The 20,264-nt window shown below is 42.0% G+C and overlaps 1 protein-coding gene across 5 annotated transcripts in view; it reads right to left on the bottom strand.

The window, feature by feature from the left end:
• Positions 1–20,264, bottom strand: part of NCOA1 (nuclear receptor coactivator 1) — a 177,098-nt gene that overhangs the window by 29,397 nt on the left and 127,437 nt on the right. For all 5 annotated transcript variants that reach the window (XM_045286625.1, XM_004696065.2, XM_045286624.1 and 2 more), the window contains 4 exons: positions 11,686–11,803; positions 10,098–10,266; positions 7,855–8,169; positions 1,982–2,083 (listed from right to left, as the gene is read on the bottom strand). In XM_045286625.1, the coding sequence (XP_045142560.1) occupies positions 1,982–2,083; positions 7,855–8,169; positions 10,098–10,266; positions 11,686–11,803 (704 nt within the window). The remainder of the gene's footprint in view (positions 1–1,981; positions 2,084–7,854; positions 8,170–10,097; positions 10,267–11,685; positions 11,804–20,264) is intronic.

Genomic DNA, 20,264 nt, shown 5'->3' on the forward strand with positions numbered 1-20,264 from the left:
CAAAGAGCTCCAGTAAAGGTCAACCTGCCACCTAGCTGCAGTGCAATCTGGGAGAAACTGTGCTGACTTCCCGACAGGAATCATCTTTATGTGAATTTGAAAAAACTTCAAAGATTTCTCCCAAGTTGTCTCCCCCAAATATAGGCCAAACTCAGCTACTTGCTACACATGGTAAATGACTAAACCCTTGGAGGTCAACAGAAGTAGGTCAGAGGTTATTCTCTCTGGGAGTTATCAGCCACTTAGAGCGATCAGACTGTATAGTCTGTCCCACCCTAAGTAGGGCCCACTCCCTTCTGATAAGGATAATAGTAGATTGTTTCCCTGAAGGAGAGCCCAGGGAGGTCAAGCCCACTCAAGGGTGACCAAGGTTAGGCTGCCATCATGAATCTAGGGTCTACCCTTCTAGTCACATGTATACTCCTAGTCCCTTCTCTTCTTACAGTGAATACCCCTAGCTCATCTCCTTCGTGTCATGCTTATACCCATTGTATATTCCCTTTGTATTGCCTATGTTACAACCCCTTCCTATGACCTATGTCTCTACCTGTAATTAAGGGGCATGCACTCCTCCACAAAGATATATAAGCCTTGGTTAGCAATAAATCTCTCGCTTGTTCGCTCTTGCAATTCCCACCTTCCACATCTTCACGTGGACCACCAGGCGGGGCTGAGGTGAGCATGCTCCCACGAAATGTGTCCGACTCCTTTATTTTACTCCATGTCTCCCTATTCTCTATGACTTCACTATAAGCTTTATATATCTCAACTGTACAATTGTGCCTACCAAACCCAAGATTAGTTGTGGGGGGCTGGCTTCCCCCCCACTTTCCAATCTAATTCTCCCCACCTGGAGGAGTAGTGGTTATGTGCTGGCCTGCTAACCGAAATGGGGAGCAGTTTGAAACCACTAGATGCTCCACAAGAAAACGATGAGGCCTTCAACTCTTGAAAAAATGGCAGTCTTGGAAACTCACAGCGACAGTGATGCCCTGTCCTATCGGGCCTCAGTGACTTGAGGGCAGTGGCCTTGGTTTTGGTTTGGATCCTCACATGAACTAGTTAACTTGTGGCTGTCAAGTCATTACCAACATATAGCAGCCCTATAGGGCAAAGCAGACCTGCTCCATCAGGCTTCTGAGATTGTCAATATTTACAGAAGCAGGTAGCTTCATTTTCATGAACTACCAACTAACTGGTTAGCAAGTGAGCACTTAACCAGCTGTGCCACCAGGGGATCTTATAAGCCAACTACCGCGTCTTACAGAGACAATGGAGATACCAATCTGTGCTACTAACTGGCAGCTAGCTGCTGACCATATTTGTCCCCTCGGTTTGTGTGTGCTTCCTCCAGCCTCGTCTGTGCTTTGGAGGAGAGCTTTGTTTGGATCCTCTCTAAACCCCTCAGCTCCCAAATTTTTGCACCAACTTGGTGAAGAAAACATAAATAGGTGGATGAAACAAAACTGAAAGTATACGTGAAAATTAATGTTGGAAGTGAGTATACTTAGAAAGCTACCTTGTTCTTATGCTTAAAGATGTACTAGTTCTAAGCTTATAGACAAGAATCTTTAAAATCAGTAAAAGCTTGATAATACTTGTGTCCAGACTGAGCAGAGAACACTAGGTAGTACAGCAAGTTAGCAGTGCACCTGTGTTTTGATCAGTTGTCAGGTACCTTTCAGAGTAATTTTTTTTTACATCTTAGGCTTCATACTCCTGATACTGTCCAGTGCAGCAATATGCAGTTTCTACCTAGTACTCCAGTGTCCAATAGCAATGACAGCTACAACAAAGCCAGGCAAAGAACCCTCTGCTGTAGATCAAATATTAATAAGAGGAATCAAAATCAGATTATTAATTCTTTCTAGAAGAACATTATATGCAAACAGCACCCATTTAAAAGACACTCAAGTGAACACTTTGAGGAACACTGCTTAGGTCAGAGATGTACTAACAACAGCTGTGTCTGCGACATTACCTGAGGTGTGATTTGCTGCTGCATGCCTGACCTCATGTTGATGCCAACAGGAGCCGCTGCTGCAAACTGATTTAAGATAGCTTGTCGATTTTGGTGTATCAACTAGAGAAAAACAAATGATGAGAAATCACATTCCTACAGGCCAACACAGCTATTACCGAGTCACACGCAGTTTTGGATGATAATGACAAAACTTTTAGCAGTTACAGGTCTAGTAAGATACTTCCTAGGGGTACTTGCCACAAGGTTAGCAACTCCCAATATTTAGGCAGCCCTGGTGGCACAATGGTTAGATTCTCAGCTGCTCACCAAAAGGTCACGGATTCAAACCCACCATCAACTCTGTAGCCAAAAAGACCTGGCCATCTGCTCCTTCAGAGCGTCCTTCAGAGTGAGAACGGACTGGATGGATGGCATGCAACAACATCACCCAGCTACAGCCTGATGAATACCAGCTATGGCACGGACTGACCCACTCCTGCCAAGTCCATGCTGACTCAGAGCGACCCCCGTGGGTCTCCGAGACTGGAACACTTTATAGGAGTAGAGGGCCCAGCTTTTGTCCCACAGAGCTGCTGATGGTTTCAAACTGCTGATGATGCAGATCGCAACACATGTAAACACTATACCACCAGGGCCCTATCAAGGACAGAGTAAAAGAGCTCTCCTTTGCGTTTGTGAGACTAATTCTTTTTGGGAGCAGACGAACGCACCTTTCCCCTGAAAGTGGCACAGCATTTAAAAATAGACTATTTGTGTGTCTACACCTGTGTACACACATGTATACTTTGAACAGTAACGGACTCTGGTCAATTCCGGTAAGTACAGTAATCGAGAGTGAGAGAGCAGGAGGCCAAGCGCAGCCTGTACAGCTCTGGGGCGGAGTGGGACAGCTGAAGTCCTTCTCGGTTGGTGGGTGCCTCTCGGTTGGGTACATATTTTGGAAAAAAACCAAAGTGATTTCATTCGCCAGAGAGAATTATGTAAGAAATAAATGGTCTGAGAAAAATGGACTATTTATTTAACTAGAAGAAGTAATTACTTTAGACCAGCATTTCCCAAATTGGTGTTCTAAAGAACATTGTTCTGTGGATATTAATAGATGTGCCAGGAAAATAGCATGCTGTGCTGTATTAAGTATTGGAAATGATAGGTTACACAAGGTGAAACAGATTTCTTTACTGCAGTAATTTTATGAGCCTTTAATTGGACAAAGTGCATTGTGCATCTTCAACAAGGGAATATATAATGCACCTTGTTTGATTATAAACATTTCTTTTCTGAGATAACCATTAATAACCCTCTCCTATGAAATGCAATTGTTTTTTTAAAAATGCTGTCATGCTGTTTAGCGGAGGCTTGCGTTACCAGGTCATGGGCATGCGTGACACTGATCTGGTACTGAACAAAGTACGTACGTTTGGGAGAGAGGTTTTCTTGTAGTCCTATAAACCTAAAAAATCTCTTCCTACAGAATTTGCCATGAAACTGTTCAGAGCTGTAACAACTTAATTTTATATTTATATGGTGCTTTATAACAAATGATACATGATATTAGTATATCATATTTTATATTCTATAAAATACATTCATATCTTTAAATAACATGTGCAAAGTGGGATGCTTATGAGAAAGTCTCTTCAGAAAACCCAAGAACTGTGACTGGTGATGAAATTACGCGTCTCTAAATAGCACAACTGGTAGTGTTGGCTTCCTTCGTTTTCTCAGGCTTCCATTACAACCCCAAACACAATGACTTTGGAAGGAAAGTTTAACATTATAAATGTTAAATCACAGCGCCCAGGCATGGTGAGGAAGCCACAGCATTCTGAATCCATGCGAGAGTAAAGCCACCATCCCGAATATCTTTCAAAGAAACACCCAGAGCATCCAAACCTACATACTTAAGCTCCAGAGACAATGACCAGACATGAAAGCAAGCCAAGTTAATTTTACAAAGGCTTATCAAAAACTTCAGTCTATGTAAGATGCTGTCCAAAGTCTGGAGACTAAAAAGCTGAGCAAATTCCTGTCCCTTGGGGGTTCCCTGTTGAGGGGCAGAGGCTATGAGACCAATGCTCTGCACACGGGCTGTGCTGGAACTGAGAGAGCCCTCTATAGCAGCACAGAGAGGACAGCTAACTCAGCTGAGGAACGTGGAAGCAGCGTGTGCACAATACACTAATGGTCTTGAGGTATGAGGATGCCAGGTGGCCAGAAGGTTCAGAGTTAACTTGAGGCCAGAGGAACAGCTGGTTGGTTAAAAGTAGCAAGGGAGGTGAAGGGCACAGGTGAAAAGATGGTAGTACTTCAAGAGGGAGAGGAGTGGAACTGACTGAGAAGGATCCCAAGTCTGTGGACTGATAGGCTTGAATTGTTAGATACTGTGAGAAAGAAATGGGTGGGAATGGCATAAAGGCACTTGAGATGTAGTAAGAATGAGGAACAATCTTGGGAAATACAAAGGTTATTTTTTAGAAGTTGAAGAAATGATTAAAAACACCAGAAATCTACATTCCCTTTCTGCTACAGAAAAAGAGGTCATTACGCCCTTGAAATATCCCTTGTTCATTTGTTCCTCCCACATCTTGACTAATGCCATGCATAAATGTCTCCCTTCTCTCAGATTACCAAAATCCTACCCATTCTTCAACAAGCAGGTCAAGTTCTTCCCACAAGGATCACTACATCTGCTATCTCCTCTGAAATCTTAACCTGTTGGGGAAATGGTGGTGGGTTGGGAGGAGAGAATTTGATAGTCCTAATTCAAAAGCCTAATGAATGACTAGGCCAAAAAGGCTCCTTGTAATACAACAGGAAATGTGAGGCTTGTGGCCAATGGAAGAGTGCAGACCCTCCCAATATGTACAAAACACACACACACACACACACACACACACACACACAGCCCAAAAGGAAGAGTGCAGACCCTCCCAATATGTACAAAACATACTCACTCACTCACTCACTCACTCACTCACTCACTGCCCAAATGGATGTTTTCCCAGGGTCTGATCAAGAAGTCCTTCCAAGGTAGCCCAGAGGCTCTCAAGCCAGGGGTGAGTCCCCGCTCTAGGAGAACATGACAGTGTTGCAAGACATTCTTCATCTTCACCACTAGGGGCAGAGGCACCAATAGCATTTACAACGCAGAGGATAGGGTGCTGGTAGTCCTCCTTCGATGCACAGGAAGCTCCCGGCCAAAGAAGAAATATGAATAATCTAGCCCCAAATGTTAAACTCTGAGAAAGAAAGAGACTGTTAAGGAAGATCATTCCTTTGGGGAGCACTTTAATTGCCAGAAATCTGAAGGAAAAATCTGACTGTCTCTGTTGTCTGCCCTTAGATCCTAGTACTATTTCCTGGCCACTTCTATTCTCTATAATAGATACAAGTTAATCAACGGTGGTTCTTATGCCACACCCATACATTTCTCCAGTCTCTTAACACGCAATGCATCTGGCCTTGTCTTAAGATGGCTAAACAGGAGTTTATTGTATCTTTAGTCAGCCAATGATACATCAGTCATCTTTTGAGTTGCCCCGTTCACAAAATACAGCCTTAGAAATTTTTCGCTGGTATTATGGATTGACTTCTCAAGTCTTTGCCCAGCTGAAGGAAAGATAATAGCTTACAGTTCAATTTCGTATTTTCTCTTCATCACCTGCCTTCATGTTTCTTATTTAAGTGGTAGCCAATGCAACACCTTCTTATAAATTTGATATATTTTGGACATAAATCCTCCTTTTTGTTGTGCATCTTTGTGAGACCATACAGCTTCATCTTTCTCCTTCAGAGCAGCGAGTGGGTCCAAATGGACAGCTTTTTAAATTTAGCAGCCCAGTGCTTAGTCCACTGTCCCACCAGGGCTCCTTTTTATAATAATAATAATAATAAACCCCAAACCCACTGCCATAGAGCTAATTCCAACTCACCCTATGTAGGGTTTCAGAGACTGTAAATGTTTATAGAGTAAACAGCCTCATGTTTCTCACGAGCAGCTGGTGGGTTTAAACGGCAAACTTTGCAGTAGTAGCCATATGTTTACCCCACAGCCCTGCCAGAGCTCCTTTTGAATAACCTATAGCAAGTATTTACCACATCCTACTATAGGGTAGGCATTGTGCTAAAATATTTGCATGCTTTATCTCATTTACTCCACACAACTACCTATGAGGAATTACTAGCCTCTTTTTATAGATGAGGACTGAGAAGCAGGTCTTGTCAGAGAGCCCTGTAAAATGGCTTAAGGCAGACATGGGTTAAAATGTATTATCTGGTCATTTGATCTCTCTTTTGACCCATTTTACAGCTGTTCTAGTCTGTTTGCTTGTTTTAAAGTGAAGGGAAAACACTCCTGGAGTAAGCCCCTGGTGAATGCCCTTCTGAGCAAGGACCAGGGAGGACAATAGGCTGGCAATCATTGAGCAAGGACCAGGGAGGACAATAGGCTGGCAATCATGCAATGCACATTGGAAAGTGGATTGGTGCAAATGCAGTTAACATTTAGCAACCCATCATTTGATTTCCTGGATGATCCATTTAAATTTGTACCAGTTTTTTTTCCTCCTTACTTTTATTGGGGGCTCTTACATCTGTTATCATAATCCACACATTCATCCAGTGTGTCAAGCATATTTGCACATGTGCCACCATCATCATTATCATTGTTCTAGTTTTTAAATTGTATTGTTTTCTTTTCAATTGAGATTTTTATCTGGGTTACTTTGTTAGTTTTTGTTTTTAATTTTTTTTGGTGTATATGAAATCTAGGATAGGAAAATCTATAGAGACAATAACTGGATTAATGGTTCCTTGGGGGTATGGCAGGGAGGTTGGTGAGAAATGGGGAGCTAATAACGATGAGTACAAGAACAAAAATGTTCTAAGACTGGTTATGGTGAAAGCTGTACAACTCTTCTTGATATGATTGTACTATTGAATTGTATGACAGGTGAATTATATGCCAATAAAACTGTTGTGGAAAAGAATCAAGTCTGGAAACTATATCTAATGCATATAATCATTATACATCTTACTGCCTCCCTTAGAAAATTTATTTCCTTCTTTCTCTCCCTTCTTAAATTACTGAGTCTCCAGAACATTTCTTTGGGGGAAAAAACCCACAAATACTCAAAGAAGTAGGCACATGGTTAAAAAAATAAAGCAGAAGAAGTCACTTCCAGCCTCAGTCCTACTTACCAGAGACAATGCTTCCAGCCATTTGCTTCTGTAACCCTTTTGGTCACTGTTCTCCATCTCTGATGCATACATAACCTTATACAAAGGGGCCTCAAAGAGTCTACGGAAAAACTCCATTATCTCTTAAATCCACTTTCCCACACACTTTTGGAAGCCACTTCATATTTATGCCACAGATTTATTCATTTCTTGACATTACAGGGGAAGATTAACTCACAGCTCCCCAAACTACCCTTTCTTTTATTCTCCTAACATAATAACATTATTCAACTTTAATGCATCAACTTCAAACAACATAAATAAAAATCAACTGCTATTCCACTGATCATAAATAGCATTTCCTGATGCTCCACTTTGTACCATTAAGCTATAATATTTCTCTTTACTAATTTAGTAATCATCCTAAACATTTTTTATCTGGAGAAACAGAATTAAATTATTTTTAATTGTGGGTCTTGAAATACTTTGTTATGAAGCACCAGTCTTTAATTAAATAAAGAGGTCTTTTATCCCTATCCTAGGATCAGACCAAAGATGATTCTTTGAATTTTTCAAAAGGATTCAGGGAGTGGACTTGACACCTTTATTATAGCAAGTGAGTACCTTCTTATTACAGAGAGATTACAGCCCATGCCTTTTAAAGATGCCAACTGCTAAACCGGTGTACTCACCTGCTGTTGTCCCTGTAACCGCTGCTGCAGTTGAAGTCGAAGTTGGTTCGGGGCAGCCGGGGGTCTGTTAAGCGTTTGCCTGGGCTGCATGCCCATGCCAGGTGAAAAGGTCCCTCGGGGGGGTGTGACTTGAACAGGCACAGCCCCCATTGAGGGTTTTTGCCTGATCATGCCTTGGAAAGGGCTAGGGAGATTGGCAGTAGGAGAAGGGGCAGAGTAAGGCTGGGGATAAAGGTTGGGTCTTTCTTCCATCATCAATGGTGGTGTTGCTTGCTGTGGTGGAAATCTCTCCGATAATACATCCAATCCACCACCCTGTGAGGAAGGAAGTCAGAACATTTTACAACTAAATGCAATGAGTAGCCTGCGTCTGTATGCAGTATTGAATAACCTGAAGGCACGGTGTCTCTACAAAGTGCCGTCATGAGCTTGCTTTGCAGAATGCCACAGTCCTAGCCAGAGTCCTAGCCTTCAAAGTTTCTATTACCCATGGAAAGAAACATATTTAAAACTATGACCTGTTATGTGCATGTGCGTGTGTAACTTAGAGGAGTTTCATGAAACAAAGCTTCCCCTTTTTTATACTCCAATATATATTTATTATTATTTTATTGGGGGCTCTTACAGGTTTGTTTGTTGTTGTTTTTTAAACATTTTATTAGGGGCTCATACAACTGTTATCCCAATCCATACACACATCAATTGTGTAAAGCGCATTTGTACATCGTTTCTCAAAACATTTACTCTCCACTTAAACCCCCGACATCAGGTCCTCATTTTTCCCCTCCCTCTCCGCTCCCCCCTCCCTCATGAGCCCCTGATAGTTTATAAATGGGTATTTTGTCATATCTTGCCCTGTCCGACGTCTCCCTTCATCCACCCTTTGGCTGTTTGTCCCCCAGGGAGGAGGTCACACACAGTTCCATGTAATCGGTTCCCTCTTTCCTACCCATTCTCCCTTTACCCTCCCTGTTTTGCCACTCACACCACTGGTCCTATAGGGCTCATCCGTCCTGGATTCCCTGTATTTTCAGTTCCTATCTGTACCAGTGTACCTCCTCTGGTCTAGCCAGTCTTGCAAGATAGAATTCGAGTCATGGTAGTGGGAGCGGGGAGGAAACATTTAGGAACTAGAGGAAAGTTGTATTTCTCATCATTGTTACATCACACCCTGACTGGCTCATCTCCTCCCCGAGACCCCTCTGCAAGGGGATCTCCAGTGGCCTACTAATGGGCTTTGGATCTCCACTCCGCACTCCCCCCATCATTCACTATGGTAAGATTTTTTGTTCTGATGATGCCTTACACCTGATCCCTTCGACACCTCGTGGTTGCATAGGCTGGTGTGCTTCTTCCATGTGGGCTTTGTTGCTTCTGAGCTTGATGGCCACTTGATTACTTTCAAGCCTTTAAGACCCCAGACGCTATACTTTTTGATAGCCGGGCACCATCAGCTTTCTTCACCACATTTGCTTATGCACCCATTTGTCTTCAGTGATCCGTTCGACACCCCGTGATCACACAGGTTGATATGTTCATCCAGTGTGTCAAGCACATTTGCACATGCCACCATCATAATTTTCAAAGCACTCTCTTCCCACTTCAACCCCTAATATCAGCTTCCCATTTCGACCCCTTTCCTTCCGTACCCATCCACCTTCCCTCCCTCCCTCCTGAACCCTGGATAACTTGTAGATTGTTATTTTCATATCTTACATTGTCCTCTGCTGCCCCTCACTCACTTTTCCATTGTTTGTCCCTGAGAGGGGGGGGGTTATAGGTTGATCGATTCGCCTTTCTCCCCCTACCACTCCAATATTTTTATACTACACTTTTTATTCCATTAAAAAATGCTGATTTTGACCCACTCGGTTGATCACACCATGCAATCTGAAAAATGCTGGCCTAGAACTTATGGGATACATATGGTAAAGACAAACATGAATAATGAAAAAATTAAGTCCTAAAAGAAGTGATTAGATAGACCAGGATTCTTTTCCCGCTGGAGAATGTAAGATTCTTTTCCACAGTGAAAGTCAAAAATGTTCGACATTCTTAACTCCATGGATTATTTTGGAATTATTTTGGGCTTAAAGAGACCATTCAATAATGAATATATTTTGGTAACTTACATAAATAGTTAGCTAAAACACAGTGGGAATGATATTGAAAAATCTTGCTTCAATATAATTTTCAAACTTCTCGGGTTTGCATTCTTAAGTAAGGCCAACTTCGGTAAATACCTGCACAAGTTTGTCAATCCCCAGAGCTCGGTCGAGCTCGGCTAGCTCCGTTTCATCTTTGCCACTGAGGAAAGAGACCAGCTGCTCGAGAAGAGCTTTCTCGTCGTTTCTTCCCTCTACGGTGGTCGGAGGGCAGAGAAGCTCATCTAGTTGTGCGCTAATGCACTGGCTGCAGGGTTCAAAATAAAACGTAAGCTGATGACGAGCAAGCAATTATTCGATCTTAACAACACACACATATACAGAAGGGGGCTTCAAAATGTTCAGGGAAAAATGGAATTAAAAGAGATTTTAGTTCAGTAAGAATTTTCCACGAAACCTTTGAGAAGCTCTCTCCTATATGCATGCAAATATTTCCAGAAAATTATCTGTTAAGATGCTCTGCAATCAATTCCAACTCAACAAAGTATTCTTTACTTAATGTACAAAAATTAAATGAACATTTGTTATATAGCTTGAATGTATTTTTCATTATACTGTCAATCAATAATTGTTTTGTTTCCAAACATAGTTAAGGGAAAAGAATTTTGATCAAAAGTAAAAAATAAAAGTCAGCCCCAAACTCAGAAATAATCATTTAGCTTAAATTCACATTTATTCCACTTATTCCATGGAGGCTATTAATTGTTGACGACTGAACCATAAATCAAAACAGTACACATAGTATTTAACTTACAGACTATCAAATCATATTGATAACATGATTATTGGGCACAAATCAAATTTTAAAAAGGAAGCAATGCTAGTAGCTAAGCAACAAACTAATTATTCATTGATTACATGTAGAAATATCTGTTGTCTAATCAAAACCAAAAAAGCCGTGGTGATACTGGGAGTTCTATGTTGGCTGCTAAGCGCAAGGTCGGCAGTTCAAACTCAATAGCTCCTCCATAGGAAAGATGATGTTCGGCTGTGGTGATGTAGAACCCAGAGAAGCAGTTCTATTCTGATTACCATGACTTTATCACTTTGATGGCAGTGCATTAGGTTTGAGGTTTAATCAAAACCAACACCAGTTGATATATCAAACTTACAAATGCGTGTAAAAATAACACTAACACAGAAACACGAATATAATATAAAAGGGAACACAGTGTCCAGTTCATGGAGTAAATCACATTTGGCCCGCTGTTGCCTTACGTTCAGTGTACTCTGAGGAATGGAACACGTGGGTTAAGAAATTCAATGCAAGTCAAGATGCAACACCGAGCAGATGTCTGTAGAAGTAGTTTCCCTCCTTATACTCCCTCTTCCAAACAAAGAGAAAAGCTGAGCAAAATAATTACCATAGCTGAAAGCTAAAGAGTAATACAATTGTACCAAGGCCAATTCATCCACAGATCCTAGAAATATGGCATCCGATCAAAACAAAGACATAAAATACAAAACAACAGGTGCTAACATAGTCATCTCATGATGCTTCCAGTATACATGAATCTTGTGGTCCTGCAGTCAATAAATCAGCTGAGCTCAGTGTTCAAGCTCCCTGGCTCTTCTTTTTCACGAGACACCTCATAAAATACTCATGTGCACTTTTCAATTTCAGAATGTATCTGCCAACTTATAAAGTCTGAAACTTAATACTTACTCTTCTGGTTTATTCTGATTTCCAGCTGCGACTGTATTATTACCCCATGGAATCTGATCACCTGGTCCTGGTTGCCCAAACTGGTTATCAACTGCTTCCAATTCTAGCTCAGGCAATCCTAATAGAAGAAAAGGCAAGAAGTCAGAATCGCAATGGAGGATGATGGGAAGACAAACTTTTCAGAAGTTATTGATTGTATAGTACAACAAAACGGGCCCTATCAAGTATTACCTCAATGATAGGCCACTTACTCAGAAGCTTAAATGATCTAGAATGTGACCACGTAATAAAACTAAGTAAGAAGGTGTCAACATACATCTGAATTAAAAAAAAAAAAGACCCCATGCTAAAACATTTGCACAAAGCTTGATGTTTATTATAGGATAATCATTTAGGACTTAAAAAATTATTTTAAAGACAATTATAAAAATTGTTAACTATTTTTTTTCATGTTATACCACATAAGAAAATGCTATAAGGGGCAGTGCCGTCACCGCGAAATGAGAGATGCAAACTCTATAAGAGGCCAGAACAGAAACTAAAAGAACACAGCAGCCCAGAGTCATTTGGAAAATGGATAAAATTCTATAATCATTCAACTAAGAAATAACTATAATTAAAAATAGAGAAATAACTATAATTAATGTTTGTAATGATTTTAAAAAGAAACTGAATTATGTTTTATACTTAAGAAAATAGTATATGCAATGCAAAAAGGTTTTGTGGGCATTCATTTTAAGCTTTATGATTATCTTTGTACTACACATACTAGAAAAGAAATGGAAATAACCCAAATGCCAGAAATGCAGGGACTGGCTGAACAGCTGTGGTACAGATATTTACAATGTGCTGTCAAACTGTTTTACAGCTTATTCCAGGTTATTGTTCCAAGAGGATGACCCCATTTTTATAAGATTGTTTCATATATATTTACAGTGCAGCAAATTACTTAATATGGCTCTTGTGCCCATAGTCTTTGCAATGCCCACAAACAACTTTTTCTTCATTGGTCTGGGTGAACAGAAGGTGGGATTTTATGATTCAGCTGTGAGTGATTGTTAACAAGGCTAATTGTGATTGTAAAAAAACGTGGACTTGTAACATGGAGAGTGGTCAGTTTTGCCATCCGGCTGGATATAAAATGAGTCATCTCAGAGTGGGGAATCTCATTCCCATGAAGAAAAAAGAGGCAAGATTAGACTACATCATTTGCACCCAGGGGATCCTATCACACTCACCCTCCTCTATGCAGAGACAGAAAACAGTGACACCAGTGCCATGGTGGCAGAGGAGCAAACGCCAACAGAACCAAGAGCCAGAGTTGTGTGCTTCTCAGGCCACAGGGCAGGTGAGTGCTTCCAGGCACTGGATTGGGAGAGGTAGGTTTCCAAACCCACGGAGCTAGAGCCCAGCGCCCCTGCATGGTGAGGCTTACAGCAGGGTTTTTAAGACTTCATAAAAACTCAACTCACTGCCATGGAGTCTCAAATGACCCTATGTGAGAGGGTAGATGTGACCCTGTGCATTTCCAAGACTGTAACTGTTAAAAGGATTAGAAAGCCCAGTTTTTCTAATGAGAGGCTGGTGGTTTCGAACTGCTGACCTTGCAGATTGCAGTCCAAAGAGTAACTACTACACCACCTGGGATCCTTTATAGCCGGCACTAAAAGAGCTTTCTAACACTGTTCACAGGACAAAGATCAAGGGGTGATGTAGCTGAGAAGCCTGTGTGGATGGCTTAGAAGAGGCTGTCCTGCCTGGAAGAACTGTGTCCTGAGCATTTCTAATTCTGAATTGTAAAGTCCATCATTGTGAGCAGCGCCTGTGAGTTCTGTGTGGTCACTGCAATGAATCATCAAATCCAGTAGAGAAACAGTGGTGCAGAGGGCTGGTCTAAGAACTGGTAAAGAAAGGGTGGAGGCATGTCTTACCTCCGCCGCATAAGAATGGGCCTTGGCTGTCAGGGTGGATGTCACAAAGATGAAAAACACAACTTTCCTCTAGTTCCTAAATGTTTCCTCCCCGCTCCCACTACCATGACTCGAATTCTACCTTCAAGTCTGGCTAGACCAGAGGATGTACACTGGTACAGACAGGAACTGAAAATACAGGGAATCCAGGGCGGATGAGCCCTACAGGACCAGTGGTGTGACTGGCGAAACAGGGAGGGTAGAGGGAGAGTGGGTAGGAAAGAGGGAACCGATTACAAGGAACTATATGTGACCTCCCTGGGGGACGGACAATCAAAAAGTGGGTGAAGGGAGACGTCGGATAGGGCAAGATATGACAAAATAACAATTTATAAACTATCAAGGGCTCATGAGGGAGGGGGGAGCGGGAGGGAGGGGAAAAAAGGAGGAGCTGATGCCAGAGGCTTAAGTGGAGAGCAAATGTTTTGAGAATGATGAGGGCAATGAATGTACAAATGCGCTTTACACAATTGATGTATGTATGGATTTTGATAAGAGTTGTATGAGCCCCTAATAAAATGATTTAAAAAAAAAAAAAAAGAATGGGCCTTGGACTGGTCTAAGCTTGGTTCCTTCCCCTCCCCTCTTGTGAAAGGAAACTTCTGCAAAGAGGCCTCCATGCCATTTTTACAATATTCGTAGAAAACAATCTGGCCAGCATATAGCCTTGGCTGGCTGTGATGTTCTTTTTAATGCTAATTTGAAATTTCTAAATGAACACATGTTAACTATTAAAAGAAAAATAAAAAAGCTTTGAAGTTTTAAGAGATTATTTATTTAGGTAGGGTTAGTCATTACAATAAATGAAGAAAACAGATTTCAGCAAAACAAACTAAACTTTGTATACTCAACAGAAAGCAGTTTGTGATCTAGAAGTCACTTCAACCTTTTCAGACTTCCTTTGGATTTGGTCTTCTATGAAATTTTTCTAGGGTTTGCTGGACTCTTATTAAATACACAGGTGATCTCTCCTGGTTCAGGAAACAAGCCTATCTTTGGTCATGTGTAGTATCACAAAGTAAGGATCAAAGAAACCCAGACCGGCACAAAGCATTTGAAATAAATTCATCTATTCGGGCTCAGGTGTGCCTGACCCAGGCCAGGGTACTTTCAATTGCCTGATATGCATGTGAAAGCCAGACAATGAATAAGAAAGACTGCAGGAGAATTGATGGATTTGAGTACTGAAAGCACCACAGACTGCCAGAAGAACAAACTAATCTGTGTTGGAGGAAGAACAGTTGGAACTTGCCTGGGAAGTGAGGTTGGTCAGACTCTGTCTCCCGTACCTTGAACTTGGTATCAGGAGAGACTAGTCCCTGGAACAGGACAGCACGTTTGGTAGAGGGTCAGTGCAAAAGAGGAAGATTCTCAATCAGATAGATTGACAAAGTGGTTGCAACACTTGTAGCAATTGTGGAGAAATTACAATTGTGAAGATGGAGGAGGGCCCGGCAGTGTGCCCTTCTGCTGTACATGTCAGAGCCTACTCAACAGCAGATCACCACCACCACCACCACCACCAGTCCCTCTAGCACAGAAGGAGCTGAAGCGGGGTCAAAACAAGGCCTTAGAGATCCCTCATCAAGCTATTCATGCTTTTTATCATTTGTGCAAAGGGCTCAACATCATACTTTTTTTGTATATAAAGTGTCTAAAAGGAGACCCTGCTTTATAGCTCCACTAGCCACAGTGAACTCAGCAAAAGCCTCAGATTATTAAATAATTTGCACACTACATAGACAGCCATGTCTTAACCCTGAGGGTGGCTTCTGCACAAGCTGACAGTGTGTCCTGAGTGATGCTCGCAGTTTACTTTCTTCACCTATTGGTAAGGAGGTTGCGGGTTCTGCTTTGGGTTACAGTCAGTAGTGCCTGTGAACAGCTACAGTGTTTCATTTAAAAAAAAATTATATAGACAAAGGACTAATTTCTATAAGCCAGTAAGAAGAAAAACCCAACAGCCCAGTAGATTAGTGGTTAGAGTTCAAACTGTTCGCCTAAGTTCAGTGAAAACATAATCAACCTATTCATACTAAGAGAAATGCAGGTTAAAAACGACCTTGAGACACTGTGACAAAGCAGATTACCAAAAAAACGAGAAAGTAAATAATCCAGTGTGTTGGTAAGGATTTGTGGGAATAGGAACCCTGAGGTCAGATATGGGTATCATCTCTAGGAAGGGCCTTTTGGCAGCATTTGTCCTTGGACTCACCCAATCTTTTTTTCCTCATATTTTTACTGGGATGTGGGTGGAAGTCTACAGAGCATGCTGGCTCTCCATTCCACAATTCACACATACCGGTATTTTTATTTGTGGCATTGACTGCAATCCCCACAGTGTGGTGGCATTCTTCCCACTTCCTCCCTGTGTTGACCCCATTTCCATTTGTCCTTGCCTATCTTTCCTGCTTTCTGAGCAATCATGTACAGTGAGTTGTTCTAGGACGTATGTACTTATGTGCCACTTCTCTGTGTTACTGTTCATCTTACCTCACCAAACTCAAAACTCTTTGCCATCAAGTCAATTCCGACTCTTGGGGATCCTACAGGACAGGTTAAACCTGCCTTTTGGGGCTTTGGAGACTTTACATCTCTATAGGAGCACACAATCTCATCTTTCTCCCTAAGAACGGCTGGTGGGTTCAAACCACTGACCTTGTGGTTAGCAACTCGGTATCCCACTACGCCACCAGGGTTCCCAATCTGATCACAGTCACGCCTAATTCCAGTTTTCAAATAAAAACAAAAAGCAACAGTGTTATTCTTTTTTGGATCAACAGATTTGGTTCCAAATATCTTTGGAAAATTTCAAGCCCAACCCACTCTCAAAGGATGGAGATCTGAAAAGACCTCTGAGAGGTTTTTAGAGTGTTACCAAAAAGAAAGCACGTATTCTGATTAACAATATTCTCAGCTCCTTAAATTGTCTATGCTGAAAATTCAACGTTTGTCTGGATGCATTTTTGTTGAAAATTTTAATCAAAATTATTTGAGTCATCAGTCCCACCATCATGTGTGCGTGTGCATGGGTTGTGGGACCAGGAGACACGTTGAAATTGTATTCTGTCCATACTAGAGAATCTCTGGAGTTTTGTGTCTGTGTATCACCTGTATCGTTTCTTACTTCCCAAAAGACCACTGGAATCACAAAAGAAATAAAAGGAGGAAATAATCTACAGCAGACAGTAAGTAGTCCAAGGAGTATCATGGCAGTAGATCAGAAAACGCAGAACTTCCGAAAGATAAAACACAGATGGGAGACCAATGGATGGTTTCACACCTCAACTAAATTAAGAAGCTTTCCAAAGGAAAATGAGATTTTCCCCAAAGAGGGTGTTTTTCCAGGAGAACACCAGAATAACTGCAAGCTCAGTGGTCATCTGAGCTGGATGGAAGAACAGACCAGGGACAATTGTGGGATAATTAAGGGATGACTGTACAGCTGCCACCAACCCCTGCTCTAAGTGCAGCTGACTCGGCTAACTACCTAAGGGAGGAAAGTTCTGCCCAGGGGATCTCCAGAGTGGGTGCTAGTGCCCCCCTACAGGCTTCCCTCCCCACCCAGTCCCACCCCCTCACGACCCCCTTCCAATGGGGACACGAGCTGCTATCACCAGAACCTATGTCCATTGCCAGGGGGAAAGGGCTTCTTTACTTTAACCAGCAAACATTTTTATTCCAGGTCTTTTTGGCCGTCTGAGGGTGAAATTTCACAAAACATTCAAGAAAAGTCAACAGTGGGAGAGAGAGACAGCCCATTTAACAAAGGAAGAAAGAAAGTTGAAAGTGTTGGTACTGAAGATCCATGAATACTGGAGTAACTGTAAGAAATATCATCACACAGTCTATCACACATACAAAGGAGACTCCTAGGAAGAAGAAAAACAATCTCCAGACACGATCATTTCGAAGCAAAGAATGCAATGGTTGAAGCTTCAGCTTTTAGCTGGAAAACTGTAACCAGAGTTTCTCCCAAATCATCTTTTCTGCTCACAAATACGTAGTATCATACAAAGATCAAGGAGCCAAGCTCTCAAAGTTCTGAGGGAAAGGGATTTGGGACCTTAGATGTACCCGTCCGTCCTGCCACAGCATCATTACCTCATCATTACAGTATGAGAGCAGAATAAATTGATTTTCGGGTATGCGAGCCAACACTGATCTAACCGTGCTGCTTTCCCCAGCCATTTGAGATCTGCTAACTGTCCATACATTTTGTATGTGTCTGACCTCATGTTCGATCTTTTATGCAGATTCCTCAGGTCCAGGTCCGACAGCTTTGATGGCTCTTCTCCCCTGCCCAGTTGCAGCCACTAGATCCTCTGGCCAGGTAAAAGCCCTGGCAGGGGAGCCAGGGGAGATGGCTAGGCATCCGTGGACTCGTACTGTGCCATGGCCACAGCATTTCTGTCACAATAATTCTCAACAGCCATTTTACTACAGAAGCACATGAGCATTTCACTTCTCCTCCCAGCAGCACCTGGGAGATGGGCTGCTGACGGATCAAAAGATGGATAGATGTCACTATTACACACACACACACACACACACACACACACACACACACACACACACCACAAGAGTCTTTTAGACATGATTGTTCTGAATCCTGCATTTCGCATCTTTTACCTTGCACCAAAAACAAAACAGGATTTGTTTTGAGAGGCTATGAGACAGGGTTGCTGTGAGTCTGATCGGACTCAATGGCACATAACAGCAAGTGAAATCATTCTAATATGAGAGATGTTTAGAAGGGGAAACGGACAGAGAACATTAACCAACAGAAGGCAGGAGGGGAAAAAAAGTAAAACAAAACAAGAACCCACCCCAACAAGCATAATAAATGAAAATTTTATGATAGGATGCTAAACACAACCAATGGATAAACTCAATTGTGACAGGAAAGATCATAAAATACAGACTTTGGAAGATTGAAAATAAAGGGAGAGGAAAAGACTAGACCAGCATTAGCTAAACTATTGGGGGCATAGACATTTTAATATCAGAATAAAAGTAGTTGGGGGCAGCTTCCAATCAGGCGGTGTCCTGACAAATCCCCTCCCCTCCAGCCTCCCACATCTGATGAGGAAGGGGACCAAGATGAAACCCTCGGTGTCGACCTTGACCCTCGCCCGTCTCGTCTGCACTATACTATTGTTCATCTGTGTCTGATATCCCAGAGTCTGCAACGGATCTAAGTTTCAATGAGAAGAAACTTTTGAACTCATTTCCTCTCATTTTTGATCCTAGTCAAATGACCCAGAAGTGATGCGTTTCCTCTGGTTTTTATGCGACAGACAAAGAAAACAAGGGTCAGAAAGTTCATTTGCTTGAGGTCACATTGTTAACAAACAGAATGGGAAACTTGCACCCCGGCGGCGCCTGTCTCCTCATCTGCCGCTCTGGTCGCCTGAAAAACACCTGCCAAACACAGCACTCAAGAGCCTTCTTCTTTCCGCTGCCTGGGATTCTCGGTGAACTTTCAGGAGCTGGACTGTGGCAGTTAACAGGTGCAGTCAGGATGAAATAAAAAGTCCCACAACCAACCTCCAGCAGAAGAAAGAGTGAGGACTTAGGTCAAGATTCCAGGTACATTTTATAAGAGTGCTAGTTCAGTTCCTTAGTTTGAAGGTCAGTTTGGAGAAATTATCACTGTTTTTTCCAACCCTCCAAATTTGATGGATGAAACAACTTTTGACAGCTCTATCTTCATGAATTACATGTCTCTTGAAAATGAAAATGCTACACTGGGTTAGAACAAGGAGTTGCTATTGAAAGCTGTCTTCTGATCAGTGCTTCATTTTGGGGGGTAAGAGGTATTACTCAAAAAGAGACACTTTCCAGTCAAGTAAACTTGGGAAATACTGAGTGAAGGAAATCTAAACTGGTTTCTTTACCACAGGGCATCTCAAGGCCCTTGCTATAAGCCTTTATAAACCGATTGAAACTTAACAATAAGGGGATGTAAGAACCATAGAGCACTAGTATTTAATATTTTACTACAGAATCATTTCTCTCTGCAACTTGAAGGAATTCATTTTGGGAAATCAGATCTGACTCCATATCAAAGTCCTGCTACGGGAGTAAGGTGGCGGCGGCGGCGGCGGTAGCGGTGTGTGTGTGTGTTTTGGATAAGAACATAGAATAGATTATCTTAACATGAACTGCTGCCCTTCACAATTCACGTTCTTGTTAATTACAGAAGGGTAGAGATCCTGCTGAAGTAGAAAAGACACAAGTACAATGTACATGTCTAAATGTATGCATACTGCATGTGTGCATTTTATGTATGTCTATGCATTTTATATGCATATATAGTTAGATAGATATTCTGACTCGTAAAAACCATTTAGGTCAGAGCAGAACTGCCCCAGAGGGTCCTCAAAGGAGTCTAAGTTAACCTGATAGCAATGGGTTGGAGGAATCTTTACAGAAGCAGAATGCCACCTCTTTCTCCAGGGCAGCCGCTGGTGGGCTCACAAGACTGATCTTTTGGTCAGCAGTCACGCACTTTCACCACTATGCCAAGGCCCCCAACCAACCACGGTCTAGGCAATGAGAAAGTGCCAATCCACAGGATCATTAAACATGCATAACGAACTTTTA

The sequence above is a fragment of the Echinops telfairi genome, unplaced genomic scaffold (assembly GCF_000313985.2).
Source record: "Echinops telfairi isolate 266 unplaced genomic scaffold, ASM31398v2 ScPeMD7_9;HRSCAF=40, whole genome shotgun sequence".
NCBI classification, from domain to species: domain Eukaryota; kingdom Metazoa; phylum Chordata; class Mammalia; order Afrosoricida; family Tenrecidae; genus Echinops; species Echinops telfairi.